Source organism: Drosophila sulfurigaster, chromosome 2L, assembly GCF_023558435.1.
Source record: "Drosophila sulfurigaster albostrigata strain 15112-1811.04 chromosome 2L, ASM2355843v2, whole genome shotgun sequence".
NCBI lineage: Eukaryota > Metazoa > Arthropoda > Insecta > Diptera > Drosophilidae > Drosophila > Drosophila sulfurigaster.
Window position 1 is genome coordinate 30,234,452 of NC_084881.1, and position 20,026 is coordinate 30,254,477.

The window sequence follows — 20,026 nt, forward strand, 5'->3', positions numbered from 1 at the left end:
GTTTTTATTTAAAATGTGTTTTGGAAAAGCATTTAATTTTATAACATTTAGTAATTGTTATTATTGTTGTTACTATTTTTTGAAGAAAATAATAATATAAATATCATTGGAGATAAATTGATACTTACATTAAAATCCCAGTAAGAGGAACGCACTTCCAGCTGATTTGCCATGTAAACACATTTTGTTATTGTACGGACCACATGGTGCATTGTTATTGTTATTAAGTTCGTAAGTTGTGTGAAGTACACAAAAAGCATAATTAACGCATTATTTTTGCGATGCTGCTACGGAAATGTGCCTCGGGTGGCTTTCGAGCCTTGCTCTGCCGCACATACACCCAGAATCAAAACCACATTGTTGTGCATCCGGAGATTCGTCAAGCGCTGTCGCAAAAGCAACCAATTGTTGCACTGGAGTCGACAATCATTACCCACGGAATGCCGGTACCGCAGAATGTGGAAACCGCACTCCAAGTAGAGGAAGTGGTGCGTCAAAACGGCGCTGTTCCAGCCACCATTGGCATCATTGATGGCTGCATCAAAGTTGGCCTCACGCAGGAGGAGCTAATGAAGCTGGCGCACAAACCACGGGAACAGGTAATCAAATGCTCTCGACGGGATCTGCCCTATGTGGTGGCGGCGCAACAAAGTGGCGGAACTACAGTCGCCGCTACCATGATTGTGGCCCATCAGGTGGGCATTCCAATTTTTGCCACTGGCGGCATTGGAGGTGTGCATCGCGAGGGTCATGTGACGATGGATGTCTCAGCTGATCTAGTCGAGTTGGGACGCACTCCTGTCGCCGTCGTCTGCAGCGGTGTCAAGTCCATTTTGGACATTCCTCGTACTCTCGAGTACCTGGAGACGCAGGGCGTCTGCGTCGCGAGCTACGCGAGTATGGGTGGGGTGTTCCCCGACTTCTACACACGTGACAGTGGCTGTAAGGTACCCTATAACTTGGAGACAGCTGCAGATGCTGCCCGACTACTGCGTGCCTGGCGAGAGTTGGATTTACAGTCTGGCGTCTTGATAGGCGTCCCGATACCCGAGGAGTTTGCTGCTGATAAGTCGGCTATTGATGCTGCCATTGAGCAGGCCAACGCAGAGGCACAGGCGCAAGGCGTTAGCGGCAAGGAGGTGACCCCTTTCCTGCTCTCGCACATCGCAGGCATAACAAAAGGACGCAGCCTACAGGCGAACATTGCGTTGATCAAGAACAACGCAGCTGTCGCGGCACAGATTGCCTCCGCTTGGGTGGCAGGAAATGGTCAGCAATGTGGCGACAGCAGAGAGCCGAAGAAGAAACCTGTGGTAGTGGGTGCCTCCATTCTGGATCTCTCGTTTAGAGTGAAGGATACGCATGGCCTGCATCTGGACGGCGCTACATATAAGTCAGTAGCAAAGCATGCAGCTGGCGGCGTGGGACGGAACATTGCCGAAGGCATCTACAAGCTGTATGGCGAGGTGAATCTAATATCCGCTGTGGGCAACGATCACTTTGCTCAGATGCTGAGGCAGCTGATGCCAGCTGCGTTGCAAAGCAATCTCATTGTGGATGCGCAGCATGCAACTTCACTCTGCTCAGTGATCTTCGATCGATTGGGCGATTGCAAGCTAATCTTAGGCGATATGGATGTGCATGACAGCATCACTACTGCAGCATTGAAGGCCAAGTCCGAGTTGTTCAGCCAGGCGCCACTCATCGTCATGGATAGCAATCTCTCGGAGCAGGCCATGTCGAGTACTTTGCAACTGGCTCAACAATTCCAGGTGCCTGTGTTCTTTGAGCCCACCGATATGTTTATAGCTGGCAAGCCATTTAAGCTGCCAGCTGAGCTGACTCAGCACATACGCCTTCTTAAGCCAAATTTGCACGAGTTGAAGACCATTGTGGAGGCAATTACTGGGCAGCCTGTGAAACACCAACCGGACACGAAACAGGAGCAATCGGAACTGCTAAAGCAGACTAAAGAGCTGCTCCGACAGATCGACACGCACTTCAACTGCATCATTGCCACTTTGGGCAATCACGGTGTGCTGCTTAGCATACGTTCAGATGCTGAAGCCGATCCCAGCAAGCTGCTCTCACTCTCGCCCAGCGGTGAGCACACAACGCTCTTCTACGCACCGCCTAAGCTCCAGCACATTGTCAATGTCTCCGGTGCAGGCGACAGTTTCTGTGCCGGCTTTATCACAGCTCTGCTGAAGCAGTGCCACACGCTGGACGAATGCGTGGCCATTGGATTCGCATCTGCAGAGCGAGCGCTGCTGTCAGAGTCCGCAGTGCCAGACAGTTATATTAAAGAAGGCGACAACTTTGAGAGTTATTTCCAGCAGATTGAAGAAAAGATGCAGCGAAAGCGCATTTAGACAAGGACATGGACCAAGAGTTCCACTCAGGGTTTTCACTTTATTGTTAGTAGTATATGTAAATCGATGCATTTTATGTGTAGCTCATCAATGGGCCCAGCTGAAAAGTTTTTAATAAATGAGATTTTTATAGAGATTGCTGATGAAATTTATGGCACACTTACAGCTTTATCACTTTGTCCTTGCCGCCAGAGGCGACTCTGGAACCATCGGGCGCCCAGTCGACGCCAAACACTTCGTCCGCATGTCCAGGCAGCTCCTGCGCCAGCTTCTTGCTCTGCACGCTCCAAACTGTAAATGGGGAATAGCTCAATAATAGCTCAAAATAAGCAAAGAAGTGAATTACCCTTCAAAGTGGAGTCCTTGCTGCCGGAGACTATTAGTCGCGAATCCGCTGACCAGGCGAGCGTATAGACGGCCTGCACATGACCGCGGAATGTGGCTATAAACTGACCATCGTGCGCACGCCAAAGCCGCACGGATTTGTCGAACGAGGCCGAGGCAATGAGCTTCACATCTGGCGAGTACTTGACATCGTTCACAACATTCTGATGGCCCGTCATGCGCTCCACGCACTTGTTCTGATTGTTGCGCCACAAGTACAAAGTGTTGTCATCCGAGCATGAGACGAGCGACTCCACTTCATCTGGACAAACGGCTTGGTAACGCTTCAAAGCAGCAGCAGTCAACTCCTCAGCTAAAAGGATTTAATAATTAGCTAGCTACTTCGATATTTGTATAGAATAGTTTTTACTGCTTAGGTTGAGGTACCCCTTGAGGCGATCCTTGACTGGTTGGAAGGGTCCAGTGCGCAGCACGTAGTCGGTGCTCAGTGCTATATTGTTCACCCAGTGCGCGTGGCCAGAGAACGTGCGACACAAGATGCCATCAGCAGCGCGCCACATCTTCACAGTCCGATCTTTGGACGAGGTATACAACATGCCGGCACCACCCCATCGCACGGCTGTAACAGCATTCGTGTGGCCAGCAATGTTGAGCAGGCACTGACCCAGCTTCACATCCCATATACGACAATCGCCATCACTGCTTGCCGATGCCAGCTTGCGGCACTCTGGATTCTGATGATAAGGCTCCCAACTCAGTCCATTGATGTGCTTCTTGTGACCGCTGAGCGTACGTCCCACTTGCTGGCCTGTCTCCGGGTCCCAGATGATAATATTACCTGCCTTGCAGGCACTGGCCAAGCGTTTGCCGTCTGGGGCCCAAGCGACGCAGAGCACCCATTGTTTGTGGCCAGTGCAAGTGAAGTGTGGTGTCTCCGTGTTGAGATCCCAGAGGCGCACGGTCGTGTCGCCGCTGCCACTGGCCAGATGTGCGCCATTGGGACTGAAATGCAGCGATACAATAGCCTCAGCATGGCCAGGCATAGAGCTGGTACATCTGGTGACGGGACGCACTTTGAACACGGCCTGTGGCTGGTACACAATGTCAATGACATTCTCGGTGTCCACGGTCGCAAGGTCAAGTGTGTCCTCCAGTGACTTTTTTGATCTCATCGTCGCCGACGAAGAACAAATAAGGCGTCGTTTCCTCGTTCTTCAGTAACGCATTGCAAATAAGGCCCAGTTGTTGTGTTGTGATGCCCGAGGGCAAATCTATGGGTGGTCCCGCTTCCTCGCCGGTTTCCGATATGAGACGCGCTTGCAGCGTGTGTGGCACTACAATTTGTTCGGGTTCCGCTTCCATTTTCTGTTTTTTTTTGCCAACATTTTGCGTAGCAGTTGTAAGAAACACACGCACAACAACAAACAACACGTGCTCGAAATAGCGATGGCAAAGACAACGATAGCATCGTTGCTACGATACTTTTACTTGCAGTAGCGATAGCCGCTCATCGATTCTCGTAGCTCGCACTCTTCACTAGTGTTGGTTATGTCGCTTAGGCAAAGCCGCTTTGCAATACTGTCGCACAAGTTTTTCATGTACGCGTTTTTCATACGTTTGTTGACGACAAATTGATAAAAATGGAAAATATACCGCGTACTCATGAAGGTAAGTGACAAATGCAATTCGCTCATGGTGCAGAGACTGTTTCTCACGGTTGGTGTACACTTAGGTGGCGCTGAGACCTCAATTTGCGGCTCCTTTCACATTGTTGGTGTTCTACTCTCAACGTTCTGCGTGCCAAAAGAAAATCAATGTTGATGTTAATGTTAATCACAATTAATTTGCATTCGCAGATATTGAGGCGCAAATCTCGGACATTCAAGCTAAGAAAACCGAGTTGGCAAAGACCAATGCCGCAGCAGCAGGTGTAGGCTTGCTTGATAGCGGCGGCTTCTTCGACACCGATCTCTATGACGATGAGGCGGCGGTGGGGAAAGGGGCAAAGGGTCGGTATGAGGGCTACAACACATCGATAGCAGCAAACGATGATGAGGGTGATGAGGATGAAGAAGACGATGGCTTCCCCGTGCCACAGAAGCGCACAACCTACACGGCGCCCACCTCGGTGCTCAAGGATGTGACCCAGGGAAAGGAGGACATTGATCCGCTCGCAGATCGACGGCGTCCCACGATTGCTGATCGCGAGGATGAGTACAGACAGAAGCGTCGTCGCATCATCATCTCGCCAGATCGTGCTGATCCCTTTGCGGACGGCGGTAAAACCCCCGATGTGGGTTCTCGCACTTACACGGACATTATGCGAGAACAGATGCTCAAGGGCGAGGAGTCGGAACTGCGGCGCCGCATCATGGAGAAGTCCAAGGAGGGCACACTAGTGAAATCGGGATCGGCAAATGGCGAAGCGGCTGCAGCTGCTGCTAAGGAAGGCGGACGCAAGCGTGGCCGCTGGGATCAGACAGTGAGCGATAGCTTTATACCCGCTAAGGTGGCGGCAACACCCAGTAGTGCGGCTACGCCTACCTGGGAAGACGTGAGTAGTGAAAGGATAATTGGAAAAGGAAGCACTTTATATATAAACTTTTTTTGCTTGCAGAAAACACCCGGCGATCATCGTTGGGACGAGACCCCTGGACATAAGGGTAGCGAGACGCCCGGCGCTACGCCAGGACTCGGCACACGCATCTGGGACGCCACACCGGCACATGCCATGACGCCGGGTCATGAGACGCCCGGCCACGAAAAGTCGGCGCGCCGAAACCGCTGGGATGAGACACCAAAGACAGAGCGCGAGACGCCCGGACACAGTGGCTGGGCAGAGACCCCTAAACCAGATCGTACAGGCAGCTCTGCAAGCGACTCGGGCATCTCTGGCATCGAGTCCACACCAGGAGCCTCGAAGCGACGTTCACGCTGGGATGAAACACCATCGAATGCAACTCCAGCAATTACGCCAAGCAACGCGAGCGCCATGACCCCCAGCATGACACCACATGCAACACCTGGACATGCTACGCCGCTGCTGACGCCGGGAGGCAGCACACCCGTGGGAGTAAAAGCCATGGCCATGGCAACGCCAACGCCAGGCGCTTTGGCTGCGATGACACCAGAACAGCTGCAGGCGTATCGCTGGGAGAAAGAGATCGATGAACGCAACAGACCGTACACTGACGAGGAGTTGGATCAGGTATTCCCACCCGGCTACAAAATTCTGCCTCCGCCAGCGGGTTACGTGCCACTGCGCACACCAGGACGTAAATTGATGGCCACGCCCACGCCGATAGCGGGCACACCAGCTGGATTCTTTATTCAAGTGGAGGACAAGAATGCCAAGTTTATGGACAACCAGCCGAAGGGACAGAATCTGCCCTTTATGAAGCCCGAGGATGCGCAGTACTTTGACAAGCTGCTCGTCGATGTTAATGAGGATGCGCTGTCGCCTGAGGAACTGAAGGAGCGAAAGATCATGAAGCTGCTGCTCACTATTAAGAACGGTTCGCCGCCCATGCGCAAGTCCGCGTTGCGCCAGATGACGGACAAGGCTAGAGAATTCGGAGCTGGGCCACTTTTCAATCAAATTCTACCGCTGCTCATGTCACCTACACTGGAGGATCAGGAGCGTCATTTGCTGGTCAAGGTAATCGACCGCGTGCTCTACAAGTTGGATGACTTGGTGCGCCCGTTTGTGCACAAAATTCTTGTGGTTATTGAGCCGCTGCTGATCGACGAGGATTACTATGCGCGTATTGAAGGTCGCGAAATCATTTCAAATTTGGCCAAGGCAGCCGGATTGGCCACCATGATTTCCACCATGCGTCCCGACATTGACAACATTGATGAATACGTGCGAAACACGACAGCGCGTGCGTTTGCTGTTGTTGCTTCCGCCTTGGGCATTCCCTCGCTGCTGCCCTTCCTTAAGGCTGTGTGCAAATCGAAGAAGTCGTGGCAGGCGCGGCACACAGGAATCAAGATTGTTCAGCAGATTGCCATACTGATGGGTTGCGCCATCCTGCCGCATCTCAAGGCTCTCGTCGAGATCATCGAGCATGGATTGGTGGACGAACAGCAGAAGGTGCGCACCATCACGGCGTTGGCCATTGCTGCGCTTGCCGAGGCTGCCACGCCCTATGGTATCGAGTCCTTTGATTCGGTGCTGAAACCGCTGTGGAAGGGTATCAGAACACATCGTGGCAAGGGCTTGGCTGCCTTCCTGAAAGCCATTGGTTATCTGATTCCGCTTATGGACGCCGAGTACGCCAATTATTACACGCGTGAGGTGATGTTGATTCTCATCCGTGAGTTCCAGTCGCCAGATGAGGAGATGAAGAAAATTGTGCTTAAGGTGGTGAAACAGTGTTGTGCCACAGATGGTGTGGAGCCGCAGTACATCAAAGAGGAGATTCTGCCGCACTTTTTCAAGTTCTTCTGGAACCATCGCATGGCACTGGACAGGCGCAACTATCGCCAGCTGGTGGACACCACTGTTGAGATTGCCAACAAGGTGGGCACCTCAGAGATCATCAATCGTGTGGTCGACGATCTGAAGGACGAGAACGAACAGTATCGTAAGATGGTCATGGAGACCGTAGAGAAGATCATGGGCAATCTGGGAGCAGCGGACATTGACTCGCGACTTGAGGAACAGCTCATTGACGGCATCTTGTATGCGTTCCAGGAGCAGACCACCGAGGATGTGGTCATGTTAAATGGTTTCGGCACCATTGTCAATCAGTTGGGTAAGCGCGTCAAGCCCTATTTGCCACAGATTTGCGGTACCATTCTGTGGCGCTTGAACAACAAATCCGCCAAGGTGCGACAACAGGCGGCGGATTTGATCTCGCGCATTGCTGTGGTGATGAAGACCTGCCAGGAGGAGAAGCTGATGGGTCACTTGGGTGTAGTGCTTTATGAATACCTGGGCGAGGAGTACCCCGAGGTGCTGGGCAGCATCTTGGGCGCCTTGAAGGCTATTGTGAATGTTATTGGCATGACAAAGATGACGCCACCCATCAAGGATCTTTTGCCCCGCCTCACACCCATTCTGAAGAACAGACACGAGAAAGTGCAGGAGAATTGTATCGATCTTGTCGGTCGCATTGCGGATCGCGGCCCAGAGTATGTCTCTGCCAGAGAATGGATGCGCATCTGTTTCGAGCTGTTGGAGCTGCTCAAGGCGCATAAGAAGGCGATTCGTCGAGCCACAGTCAACACCTTTGGTTACATCGCTAAGGCCATTGGACCGCACGATGTGCTGGCGACACTGCTGAACAATCTCAAGGTGCAGGAGCGACAGAATCGCGTCTGTACCACGGTAGCCATTGCCATTGTCGCGGAGACTTGTCGCCCCTTCACTGTGCTCCCTGCATTGATGAACGAGTACCGAGTGCCCGAGTTAAATGTGCAGAACGGCGTGCTCAAGTCGTTGTCCTTCCTGTTCGAATACATTGGCGAGATGGGTAAGGATTACATCTATGCCGTGTGCCCGCTGCTCGAGGATGCGCTCATGGATCGCGACCTGGTGCATCGCCAGACTGCGTGCTCCGCCATCAAGCACATGTCGTTGGGCGTGTATGGCTTTGGATGCGAGGATGCGCTGACCCATCTGCTCAACTATGTGTGGCCGAACATCTTCGAGACATCGCCGCATCTGGTGCAGGCCTTCATGGACTCCGTGGATGGGCTGCGTGTCTCGTTGGGCTCCATCAAGATACTACAGTACACGCTGCAGGGTCTCTTCCATCCCGCTCGAAAGGTGCGCGACGTTTACTGGAAGATCTACAACTCGCTCTACATTGGCGGGCAGGACGCTCTCATTGCCGGCTATCCACGCATCACAAACGATCCCAAGAACCAGTACGAGCGCTATGAGCTCGACTACACGCTCTAAGAGGCGTCCTTGGAGAGAGAGAGTGCTTAGATCGTAGTCTACAATAATTTTGATAAGTCGAGAGAATACACAAATATAACGCGAATGTACAAAATGAGTCTTTATTCAATGTATTCTAGCGTAGTTCGCGGATTTCGTTCAGTTGGACAGCAGACACCCAAGGTAAATGCAATTTTATTTTAAATTATAAGTTTTTGGTTAAGACACAAACCATAGCAAGTACTTTAACCAGCGCTTATCGAAGACACGAACAATTAGTACAAGTCTACGTCAATTCAAAGTACAAAGTAAATGAATTCTTGACCTGACCTTGTCCATTCTTTCACATTTAATTAGACCTTAAGTGAATTCATGCCCAGACATCTAAATGAGATGTAATAATATAACAAATTATTTAAAACATGGGCCATATTTCGTATTTTCCACTTTTACGGCTGGCTAATTAATGCCTGGTGCAGTTGTTCTGTTCATCACAAAAATACAAAATGTAAATTTAAATAAGTCACTAGAACTACATAGAAGAGTTTTTACATGCTTTATTTCCTCTACAAATGTTTAGTATAGGTATTTGACAGTCGATCATACTTTCGACTTGCTTACTTATTATAAATACATTCTTCTGGTTTACCATTTCAGTTGGGAGTTTTGGTAATTGAAACTTGAATTTTGGCCACAATCAGTGAGCAATGCATCTCTTTATTTTATTACCAGGTAATTGCTACGGGAAATACTTGATTACAATGACTGAAGTACTTGATCCACATCCGATCTGGCTTCAATCGGAGTCGGATTCGGAATCAAAGTCGAAGTTACTGAGTAACTCTTGCATTTTGGAACTTGCGTAATTGTTTAGTTTCTGCTTTTAATGACAGCTCTGCTGTGGACTAATCTTTTGGCTTAAAGTTAATACAAGTGTACGGTAATGAAGTGGGGTCTTGGTCCTTGGAGCAGCTCCAGCTGCAGCTGCTATCGTTGCAGCATCGACTCTACTATGTCGATGAGGCTCTGCAGCCCGAACATATAATTCTCATCGGGCTGTGCGTCGGCGGCGGGAAAGATGTGTGCAAAGTCTATGCAACGCACGCGAATCCATTGATCTGGTAGCTTGATGGCTGGAGTTACTGGTGGCTCGTGATGGTAGCCATTCTGCTGGGAACTTGGGTTGCTCAGCCTGTCGAAGTCGTAGCAGATGAGCAGTGAGCTGGCGTAGAAGTGCAGCAGACGCTGTCGCTTGAACCAGCTGTGGATGCCGCGCAGCTGTCGCAACACCTCGCGGAGCAGCTGGGGAACATTCGCATGTGCTGGCTGGACGTTGAAGAAGAGCGCCAAGGCCTGGTGAAATCCCTCGACATTGAGACTCTTGCCGTAATCTCGTCCATGGCGAATGAGAATCGGCTTGCCACAAGGCTGCTCCTGCTGATACACTTGAAAACCGGGCAGACACAGGCCTAGGTTCTGTTTGCACATCACATACTTTTGCTGCTCAATGGCGCGCTTGTGTGGCGACGACAGTGGATCCCAGGTGCGTTTGCCAATCTTCACATCCATCACGCATGGCTTAGCCATGCCATGGGTCAGATCCTCAAGCTGCAGAAATGTGTGTTCGCGTTGATTCACCACCAGCTTCCGCTGGCCATAATAACGCGGCACGTGCTCTGCCAACGCTGCCAGCAGCGCGAGGTCATTGTCAGCAGCGTTTTCTGCTTTCCCCACATCCCCTGCTGCAGCAGCAATTGTTGATGTCGCTGCTGCGAGTGACTCATAGAACTGTATCTCTCGGAGGCCGCATTCCGGTTTGCCCAGCGGTTTGAAAACGCGTCCCTCGCTTCTGCCTTCCGCGCTGCCCCCCACATCCTGTAGCAGTCCAACGGCGGCCGCGTTGCTCGCTTCGAATGTGTGTCCAGCCACCTGTGTTCCCAACTGTCGATAGCCCAGGGGAACTGCAGGTGTCACCGCCGCCACCACGGCCACCATGCTCTCCGCCTGCTCCTTTTTGGCCATCGAGTCCGTCTTCGTTTCGCACTCAAAATACAAACAGCAAACGGGCAATGGCAACAAAAACAGCGCAAAAACACAGAGCCAGTGTTGCAAAGCGACTGCTTGATAACAATGCGAATTATTGCTGCTTTAGCAGCGCACGGCACGACAGCGAAACGCAATTGCAGCAACTGCTCTAATGTAATTAATTAGTGGATGTCCATTAGTCATACAGCTTGTTGTTGATTTGCTTATATTTGCTTTTGGCGGTAGTTTACGATCGTCGGGCAGTGTGACCGCTGTTTGACCGTTAAAATATACCAACTGGTTCAAAGTATAAAAATACCATTATGGCGTATGGTGTAAGGCGCCTTATTGTAAATTAGATAAATTAAATTAATAGCAGAATAGGCACGCGTTTTTTTCAGTTTAATAGAAATTGTATTTGCTCGTTAGGTACAATGAAGAATTATGTGAATATTGTAAAGCAATGCGGTGTTTGGGGGCAGAAAATAAAAGTTGAAATATTTTCCAATAGGTAAATACTTTGTGTGCCGTTAGCGCTGAAACAGATAGTTAGTGTTGCAAAGCAAGCAATGGGAAAATTATCGCTTTTGCAAGTTATCGTTATTGCAATCGGTAATGCAAGTGTGAGGAGTGGTTGTTTATGGCGTTGTTGCTGCTTTGCTCAATTTAAAGCAATATTTATCATTTTATTTGCTGTTAATTTTCAAACAAGGTTGCAATCCCACTGCCAGCAGCCATGTTGCAAGCCTGGCACATCACAGTGCTGGCCCTGATGGCGTTCTATCTCTGTGGCCAAGGTAAATAAAATCCGCAGCCACACCTTAATGACACATTTGATGTTGACTCTGGAATTTGCTTCTACTTTGTAGTGCACTTTGCGGCTGGACTCGAGTGTTATGTGTGCTCTAATCAGACGGGGAACACGGAGAAGTGTCTGAACACGATCAAAACCTGCGAATCATTTGAGAATGTCTGCGGCACCGAGATTCGCTGGGGCAGCCAACCATATTTCTCAGAGGGAGCTTTGAAGCAATATTATGTGTCGAAGCGTTGCATGACCAAGGAACAGTGTCAGTCGAAGCGACGACGCTACATGCAGCTCTACTGTACGCACATCTGGTACGAGGATTGGGCATGCAACGAGTGCTGCCAAGGCGACAGATGCAATTACTTTGTCATTGTAAGTTTTTTGGGCGTTGGCTAGAATCTGATTTGTGACTAGTTGATTAACCTATTTCCAATTGCAGAGTGGCGCAACGGAGAGTAGAGGCAGCTTGCTCACACTACTAGGAACGCTAGCGGGAGCTTGGCTACTCTTGCGGCGTGTCAGCACGCCCTAATTCTCAAGCAATTGATGCTAACTAAACGCACACATACCACAAATTTATATTCAGAGATAGCTAATTAATTAATCATTCCACATAGTCTGTTGTATCAGTTCTGTGCCGTCCATTCATCCCTAAGTAGTTGACACTGTTGTAGTGCCTTGTATAATGTTTAAGTACAGCAACTTGGAACTTTTTGACCTTTAAATGCTGCTGCTCAAGTTTCCCTGTTGAATCTCGAATTGAGTGTTTAACTTGTGCAGGCAGCAGGTCTTACTAATAATTAAGTGTCCTCACTTTGTGCCTTTTTGATACCTTTTATATACAACGAATTGGTCAGATCCTACTGCTGCTCAGAAGCTGTCAAAAAGCTGCAGCTCTGAGCAGTCAGTAGCCTCCTTTTAGCTATTAGTAAATACTCTCGAATTGAAGCAATCTCTGACCCCTTTTGGGTCTTTGAACACACACAAAACACACATATCTTTGGAGCCCAATAAAGCTGTATTTAAGACGCGATATTGTGCAATTTGCATTAAACATAAAACAAACATCATTTTGAATTGGAGTTAATTGGTGCAGAAGCAGCCGGCGGGCACGGTGACTGTCTTGAATTTCCACACCCAAGGCTCCGACATATCCTCGGCTATCCACAGCCTGGAGGCAGAAGAGGCAGCTGTCTTGTCGGTAGTGAGTTCCAACACCTTTACCTTGTACTCCAGCGGTTTGCAGTTGGAGCCCTGTGTGCATTTTGCATCACGCATTGGCGATTCGCAGACAGCGATCATCAGATAGCGAGGGTAAAATCTGCTACCCAAGTCCTTGAGATCGTTCTGCCGAGCAAAAGGAATCAATAAAAGCATAATGCGCAACACTGAGAGGAATCGAAACACACCCTAACCTTGCAGTCGCAACCGGCGGCGTGGACATCGTTGCGCTTGTTGGTCAGCAGATCCTCGTAGAAGTCGTTGTAGTACATGGCAGGCAGCTGGTAAGGCGTGAGCGTCGCTTCCATGGGATGAGCCGGAGCTGGGGTGCTCTGCACGAGGCCAAAGAGTGCGTTGAGCATTTTGGAGTTGTCAGCAGTCAGCTCGGCATCGTTATCCTCCACAACTGGCGACTGCTCGGCGCAGTCCATATAACGATTGCAGCGTTTGGGATGCGAGTTGCGAGCTGGCGGCTGCAGATCATCGTAGACTGCAAAGCGATTCCCTCCTCCTCCTCCTCCTTGGACGCTGACGACGAGGCAGCGCAGCGTCAGCGCTGCTAGCAAAGTGGCCATCTGCTGCAGGTTATTGATAGTCCATAGAGTATTTGTTTATTGTCCACTCACCCATGGCATTGCTCGATGCTTTCTCGTGCAGAGTTTGGCTCGATGTGCGCCTTGCCCAGCGATGGCGACTACGCTTTTATAGCCCCGGGCAGCGAGGCTGGAACAATGGCGACTCTCGGCAACTCTCGGATTACCTTTTGTGTCCTGGCTTGTGTCCATTATGCTGCGTCACCTGGACAGCAGCAGAGTGCAAGAGAGTCCAGCATCTGGCAAACAAAGGGCTCAACTGTTGACACAATAACAAAGGCAGCTGGAGGAGGGGTGGGATGAAGTGGGGGTGGAGTGGAGAGGAGTGGGGAGAGCTCGCCTCAAGTGTCAGCAAGTGAGTGTGGAGTGTGGCAATTCCCGACTATTTATAGCTCAGCCGAAAAAAGCGACAACCCAGTGACCCAGACATTTGCCACCCTCTTCCGACCAAGCGCTGCTATGAGCTCATGCTCTTGGACGCTTCGCTGACACGCTAGCACTAGCACTAGCACTCGAAGTAGAAGCAGCCAAGTAGCCAACTAGCCAAATGGCAACTAGAGCTGAGCTCAGGTGCAGCGCTTTCGCTTTTGGTGGCCCGGGTCTTAGGGGGTGGCCACCAGTTGTGTGGCTTCCCGTGACGACGACGACGGCGACAACGCCGACGGAAAGTAAGCGAGCGCAATCCTCCAGTAGTCGTTGTCTACCTCAGTTCGTGGCCACAGTTCGAAGCGCGTTGTTTGCTGCGCACGCTGGGTTTGAATATTACAGTTTTACACGCACGGCGCGCACCTCTCAAACTGTGCGAGCTCTTAAACTGCAGGCGAGCGAAGTGGAGTAAGTGAGTGAGCGAGATAGCAAGCTGGTTGCAGTTAACTGACATCCTAGCGGGATAACTGGATGCTGACTGATAAACTGACTACAGTGGAAGATTTCCTGCGCTTACTTCGCGTTATTGTTGTGCAGTTTGAGACGCATTGAATCAGCTCGTTTTGCTTGGCAGCGGGGGGAGGAAACCCCAAGAGTGCTGCGTCTCTTGTTGTTGCACGAAAATCGTTAAAAAAACGCAGCCAAGCGCTGCGATTACAACTGCGACTATGTCACCACGCAGCAGCTAAATTCGACTAGCAGGAGAAGGAGAAGGAGGAGCTTCAGCTCAGGATACGCATGGACAAAGGCACAATGAAGCGCAAGCAGCGAAGATACAGGTATTCTAGAGGAACTTTTTCTCCTATCCAGATTGAACTCACTCTCTTTTGGAATTCCCTTCCAGAACCACTTTCAACACGCTTCAGCTGCAGGAACTGGAACGCGCCTTTCAACGCACTCATTATCCGGACGTCTTCTTTCGCGAGGAGCTCGCGGTGCGCATTGAACTGACCGAGGCCAGAGTTCAAGTGTGGTTCCAGAACCGGCGAGCCAAGTGGCGCAAGCAGGAGAAGCTGGGTGGGGATTACAAGGAGGGAGGAGCGGGCTTAGACTTAGATGTCGCCTTTGATGACAGCGCTGTGCTGGGGCAGCTGGACAGCGCTCTGGGTAAGTTGTGTCTGCCGGTCTTCTTGAGGATTATCCCACTTAGTTGGCTGTTTAGTTCTTCCAGACACGCCGCCACAGTCTTCCAACTCGCTGGACAACGAGCTGAAGGCACCTTATGGCTCGGCGGGATTGTCGTCGCCATCGCGTCTGTCACCCAACATCTTTCTCAATCTCAACATTGATCACTTGGGGCTGGAGCGCGGCGGCAGCGGGCTGTCCATGGAGTGGTCCACCTATCCGCCTGCGACGCAAACGGAGCAACCGCTTCCTCAACAGCAGCAGCCTCAAGACCAGGAGCAGCAACAGCATCAACTTCAACAGCACCAGCAGCAGGATCAGCACTTGGGGCATCAACAACAACACCAGGAGCAGCAGCAGCTGTGCCACTTGGATACAGTGCAGCATCAAGCGCTGGCCAGCGCCTTTGGCTCCTCGTTGGATTTGGACATAACCGACGGCTCCTCCGCCTATGACGAGATGAAGTTTCTCAGCGTCGATCAGTTCACGATCGACAGCTTTAAGGCGGACTGCATTCTGAGCATGGAGCACGCTTTATCGTTGGACGACAAGCAGCCCACGCTAACCCCACATATCTCCAGCTCCGTCTCAGGCTTCAACGAGAGTCAATCCCATGACAACGGCGTTCTGCATTCATTGTGCCTCGACAGCATGGCCCTTGGCATGAATTCCTCCTCTTCCAATGCCTTCGGTGGCCTCTCGCTGCTTTCCGCCGCCCATGTGACAGACTCGGACACGGAGCCCAAGTCGCCGCCTTCGCTGCTCGTGCTGGACAAATCGCTGGCGCTGCCCTCTTTGAGTATTGGAGTCGATGGCATTGGGGATCTCGTTGAGCAACTGCAGCATCATCATCACCATCACCATGATGTGGGCGTCGTTGGAGTCACTGGTGATGTGGTCTAAACATAATGATAATGCGTATCTACCTAGGAGAATTCTAAGCTTAGTTAATCTTATTTCATATTCTATCCTAGCTCTAATCTCTCAACCATGCTTTTTTCTCTATGTGAGCTGTAAGGGAGACTTAAGATAATATAGATCAGGCAATTTGTGTATAAACTCAACTCTCTTTTATTTATAACCCAGATACTTTTTCTGATGAAAAGAGTATTCGTTCTTTCTTCTGTATCAAAGTTTTCTATCGAACTTGAAGTAAATTTTATCTGTACTTAGATTATCTTTACTAGAAAAGCATTGAGGGTTTAGGAGTTATCCCATCGGTGATATGAGTTATTTTATTATTATTTTTCCGTGATTATTGTAAAACATGCAGACGACGCATTCTCAAAATGAAACGTTAGGAGGAATAGAAAACCATATTTTTATTTTATGGTCTTTGTTATGAAATTGAACTACAAATCTTTCTAAAGGAATATGATTTTAGTTATTTTATGTGTATTATCCGATAGATCTTAATCGCTTCATCAAATTTAAATAGTGAAATTTAATCTTTTTAAAGCTTTAAGTGTAATGAATATAATATTTCCTGGCGACAACTGTAGAATAAAAATTGTTGCCCTATTATATAAAAACTTAGGAGGAATTCTAGAAATAGGTCCGAAAGGAATTTCTGTTCTGTTTAACAAACGAAGAAGAAGGGAAGTGGCAAGTTTTTTGTGCCTCCTGCCCAAGTTAAAATATACATTTAAATATGGAAAACATAGAAACAGTCTTGTGACGCGTCCTTGGTCCCACCTTCCCACTTGTTTTCTATATTTCTCTTTGGATCTCGTTTGATACCCTGTGATGTGTTCTATGCTTATATGGATTCCTCAGCAGGTACATGAGTGTGTGTGTGTGTATGTGCATGTGTGTATTGGTTGAGGGTAACAATGGACGACGCCTCCTCTAAACTCCCCTCTTCCCTCTCGAGGGAGCTCCGGTATTTGTGGCTCGGATTAGAGCCAAACTAATTGTGTGATTTGAATGGATTTCGGGTTTCTCTCGTTGTTTGTTTGGAAATAACATTTGCTTTTTAACAATTGCTCGACAAGGCATCGAAGGCAGGGGACGGGGGTGGAGGTCGCTGCCGGGGGCAAGACGTCTGCGCCGTGTAGTTGCTACACATTGACCGCATAATCCCTGTTCCTCTCTCTCTCTCCTCTCTTTGTGTCCTGCTCTCTTACTGCTGTAATTTCCATTTAGCGTCATTAGCGCTGTGTCGGGATCCTTTGTCATAAGCTGCATTGGCAGCCTAAGCCCGACAAAGCAGGCCGGGATTGCCCGACGGGCGGCTTCAGGCGACTCGTCGCACGGTTTAAAATAAGCTCCGCCCAGGACTTGGGACAAGGGACCTCAGCTTAACACTTTGGTAAGCTCTTTGTGGATTTGCCAGCGGATGGGCTGCCGCCTAATGCTTCACTGGGAGGTGAAGGAGGTGGGAGCACGAAGCAGGAGGTGGGAGTGGAGTCAGGGAATCAAGGATCAGGCTGCTGGCAGCCATTTGGCAGCACAAAGAGCTAATTGCTGATGAGTTGACGCACAGCGGGTGTCCTGGCCACAATCCATTGCAGAGATTTCATTATGCCGACCATCATCGACTGGTTGCCATTGGATAATCCGCGCAGCAATGCGAAGCGATGACACAGGACATCTCTCCCTCTCCCTCTTTCTCTCATCTCTCTTGTCTTGGGGTGGCAACTGCGACCGGGATCAACCCCATTTCCACTTCCATTGCTCGCTCAGACATGCACACACATGATTTGAAATTAATCGAAAATGTTTCTTGCATGTCGTGGCAGCCAAGACGGCGCAAAGGGGACAGGACTCGAGGCTGTGTGCACAAGGACCACAAACTTTAATCGATAGTCAAATAAGCGAGCATGATGACAGCAGAGAAGCAGAGAAGCAGAGAAGACGGAGGACAATGTCTGGCCCACTTTTACTCTGTACTCTGATTGTCGTACAGCAAGGACACAAAGACGACGACGACGACGACGTCAACGTTGAAGTTGACGTGTCCTGAATCCTGCATCGTATGCTGCACTCTCGTCCTTCTCTGCTTTCTGCTTGCTTCTTGCCTTCGTGCTGCTGCTGCTGTAATTTCTGTAACGTTTTGTTTATATTTTATATTGAATTGCCCTCGGGCCGCATAAACGCAATAATCGCACATTTTATGGATTAAACTCACCTGCTCACCTGCTAATCTATTCCCAGTTTAGCCCACAGCCAAAAGTCTGCCTCTTTCTCTCTCTCTCTCTCTCTCTCTCTCCTGTCCTCGCTTAGCTTCTATGCTGCTGATTCATCGAATTCAACTGGTCATCTGTGGGTTGCAGCTCAGAAAAGTCCATTGAACATCATAATATCCATTTCACTGAGTAACGTAAAATAGATTAAACCACTTTCACCTCGTCTCTTTTATTTTCTTTTGAGCACACATTAAGTGTGACTATTTATTATAGCTCTGCGTTACTTTTATTAACTATTAAGTAACTTAGAGTTATTATTACTACGCAATTGGTTCTCTGTAACTTTTAGTTTTGTTCGTTTAGGACATTTTATTTAAGAAATAAAAAGAAAAGGTGAATAAATATGTCTTATTTCATTATTTTTTATTACCTTTCATAATTTATTATAATAATACTATTATATTTTAAAGTTTTTTACAAGTGGGTGCTTGCTTCCAAGAAGATAAAATTCAATTACGTTATATGAAATAATATTTTAATATTTTTAAAATTCGTATTATTATTATTTTCTATTTCATGTTGTTTTCACGTTGAAAGAATATTCATTATATTATATATATCTAACATATATTTAATGAACTAATGTGTAAGAATGGCCAACTCCAATTCCAAGTTCTAAGTCTCTGCTATGATAAATATAAAAGGAAATTTGGGTAATATTTTAAGAGTTATCTTGAATGACCTTAGGAAACAGGTTCGATTCAAGATTATTTCGGGATTGAATTGACCGAAGAACGGCTAACGAAATGCGAGGCTGAGTTATTCATTACGAATATGTGAATCCAGTTGGAGGAGGGGGAATATTAAATAATGAAATATTAAAATCAATGCGATCCCGACAGTCCCTCTGGCAGCCCCTTCCCTTTCTCAGCCTCACTCGTTGTTGAGGTGTTCATGTGAATAAATTGCAATTAACAATATTTTTATTTCAACAAACGAAACGTTGGCGCCGCTCTTCCCTTCCCCTCACTTCTCTTGCTCTGTAGAGAAAGGGAAGTCGCTCATAAAAAAGGCTCTCATTTAATTAAAGGCAAATTTAATGGGTAAATATTTCATGTGCGCCATATACATAATGGTTTATATGTATCTGTGTGTGTGAGAGTGTGTATTTATGTGTGTGTGTGTAAAAAAATATGACGCTTAAATGTTGGTATAATTTTTATTTTAAAAACAAAAACTTTGCGCTGAGTGTTGTGAGTTGTGTGCAGTGTAAATAGCACAGAAGCCAGGACAAAGGACAACGGACGCAGGACGCAGGACGAGAGAGACGAGGGCGTATATTAAATTTCGTGTTGATAGAGAAGAAACAAAAAAATATATATATATGAAGAGAAAAGCAGAATAGGGAAAATAAAAAAATATATACATATATATCGCATATATGCGAAGCGTGCACTAGAAAAACAAAAGGAAACTACAACAACAACAATGAAGAGGACATCAGAACAGGACGGAGAAAAAAAAATAAAGTGAAGAAATCAAAATTAATAGACTGCAAATATTTGTAGATTTTTACACGAACTATTAGCAAGGCCTACAAATAGAACTGGAAATTGGGCTAGCCTGAAACTCGAGATGGGAAAAGGGAAAAACAGATGACAACCTAAGCAAATACAAAGCAGAAAGAGATAGACAGAGATAGACGAGCAACAAAATGGCGACGGCAAATGAGCAAAGTCAGAGAGGTTGAGTAGGAGATGGAATAAATTTGAATTTTGGTCACCTGGCTGACTAAGTGACTGACTGACTGAATGACTGCATGAGTGACTGAAAGAAGGAGAGACAGACGAATGTATGGGGGGAGAGATGGAGAGATGGACTAGCTATGCTGCTCAAAGGAAAATAACGAGACAAAGATGATGAGACAAAGCGAGAGGGAGGCGGAAAAAAGCAACGAGGAACAAAGAAAAACAGAGGTAACAATTTGCTAGAGGACAATTTGGGAGCAAGCAGGAGTAACGAGAAGGGAACGGAAGGGAATGAAAGGAGGTGCTGGTCAAGACTAGAGAGGAATAAGAAGAACAACAACAGCA

The 20,026-nt window shown here is 48.4% G+C and overlaps 7 protein-coding genes across 8 annotated transcripts; 4 read left to right on the forward strand and 3 right to left on the reverse strand.

Moving 5' to 3' along the window:
* The first annotated feature begins 14 nt into the window (after positions 1-14).
* On the forward strand, positions 15-2,508 carry LOC133837841 (uncharacterized). Its single transcript, XM_062268750.1, has one exon. It carries the CDS (start codon positions 282-284, stop codon positions 2,370-2,372), a length of 2,091 nt encoding a protein of 696 aa, XP_062124734.1. The 5' UTR covers positions 15-281; the 3' UTR covers positions 2,373-2,508.
* Positions 2,368-4,166, reverse strand: LOC133837852 (protein Notchless). The gene is given in 5 exon segments (XM_062268758.1): positions 2,368-2,472; positions 2,537-2,663; positions 2,719-3,069; positions 3,127-3,880; positions 3,882-4,166. Coding segments are annotated over 5 exon segments (1,443 nt in total). The 5' UTR covers positions 4,080-4,166; the 3' UTR covers positions 2,368-2,459.
* A 71-nt stretch (positions 4,167-4,237) lies between these two features.
* LOC133837827 (splicing factor 3B subunit 1) lies at positions 4,238-8,722 on the forward strand. Its single transcript, XM_062268725.1, has 3 exons — positions 4,238-4,385; positions 4,574-5,271; positions 5,335-8,722. The coding sequence occupies exons 1-3, from the start codon at positions 4,358-4,360 to the stop codon at positions 8,626-8,628; spliced, it is 4,020 nt and encodes a 1,339-aa protein (XP_062124709.1). The 5' UTR covers positions 4,238-4,357; the 3' UTR covers positions 8,629-8,722.
* Positions 8,723-8,835: 113 nt separating this feature from the next.
* Positions 8,836-10,847, reverse strand: LOC133837871 (inositol polyphosphate multikinase). Its single transcript, XM_062268780.1, has one exon. The coding sequence runs from the start codon at positions 10,627-10,629 to the stop codon at positions 9,595-9,597; it is 1,035 nt and encodes a 344-aa protein (XP_062124764.1). The 5' UTR covers positions 10,630-10,847; the 3' UTR covers positions 8,836-9,594.
* Positions 10,848-11,235: 388 nt separating this feature from the next.
* Positions 11,236-12,473, forward strand: LOC133837911 (uncharacterized). The gene is made up of 3 exons (XM_062268828.1): positions 11,236-11,429; positions 11,502-11,812; positions 11,880-12,473. Exons 1-3 carry the CDS (start codon positions 11,369-11,371, stop codon positions 11,970-11,972), a joined length of 465 nt encoding a protein of 154 aa, XP_062124812.1. The 5' UTR covers positions 11,236-11,368; the 3' UTR covers positions 11,973-12,473.
* On the reverse strand, positions 12,160-13,759 carry LOC133837878 (uncharacterized). 2 transcript variants are annotated; one of them, XM_062268797.1, is made up of 3 exons: positions 13,288-13,759; positions 12,856-13,236; positions 12,160-12,787 (listed from the first exon to the last, which is right to left on the reverse strand). In XM_062268797.1, the coding sequence occupies exons 1-3, from the start codon at positions 13,444-13,446 to the stop codon at positions 12,524-12,526; spliced, it is 804 nt and encodes a 267-aa protein (XP_062124781.1). In that variant the 5' UTR covers positions 13,447-13,759; the 3' UTR covers positions 12,160-12,523. The 2 variants fall into 2 exon arrangements, with proteins under 2 accessions (XP_062124781.1, XP_062124771.1); XM_062268787.1 differs by having other exon boundaries at positions 12,850-13,236; positions 13,288-13,754.
* A 36-nt stretch (positions 13,760-13,795) lies between these two features.
* On the forward strand, positions 13,796-15,894 carry LOC133837861 (homeobox protein OTX1 B). The gene is made up of 3 exons (XM_062268767.1): positions 13,796-14,459; positions 14,525-14,787; positions 14,843-15,894. The coding sequence occupies exons 1-3, from the start codon at positions 14,419-14,421 to the stop codon at positions 15,706-15,708; spliced, it is 1,170 nt and encodes a 389-aa protein (XP_062124751.1). The 5' UTR covers positions 13,796-14,418; the 3' UTR covers positions 15,709-15,894.
* Positions 15,895-20,026: the final 4,132 nt, after the last annotated feature.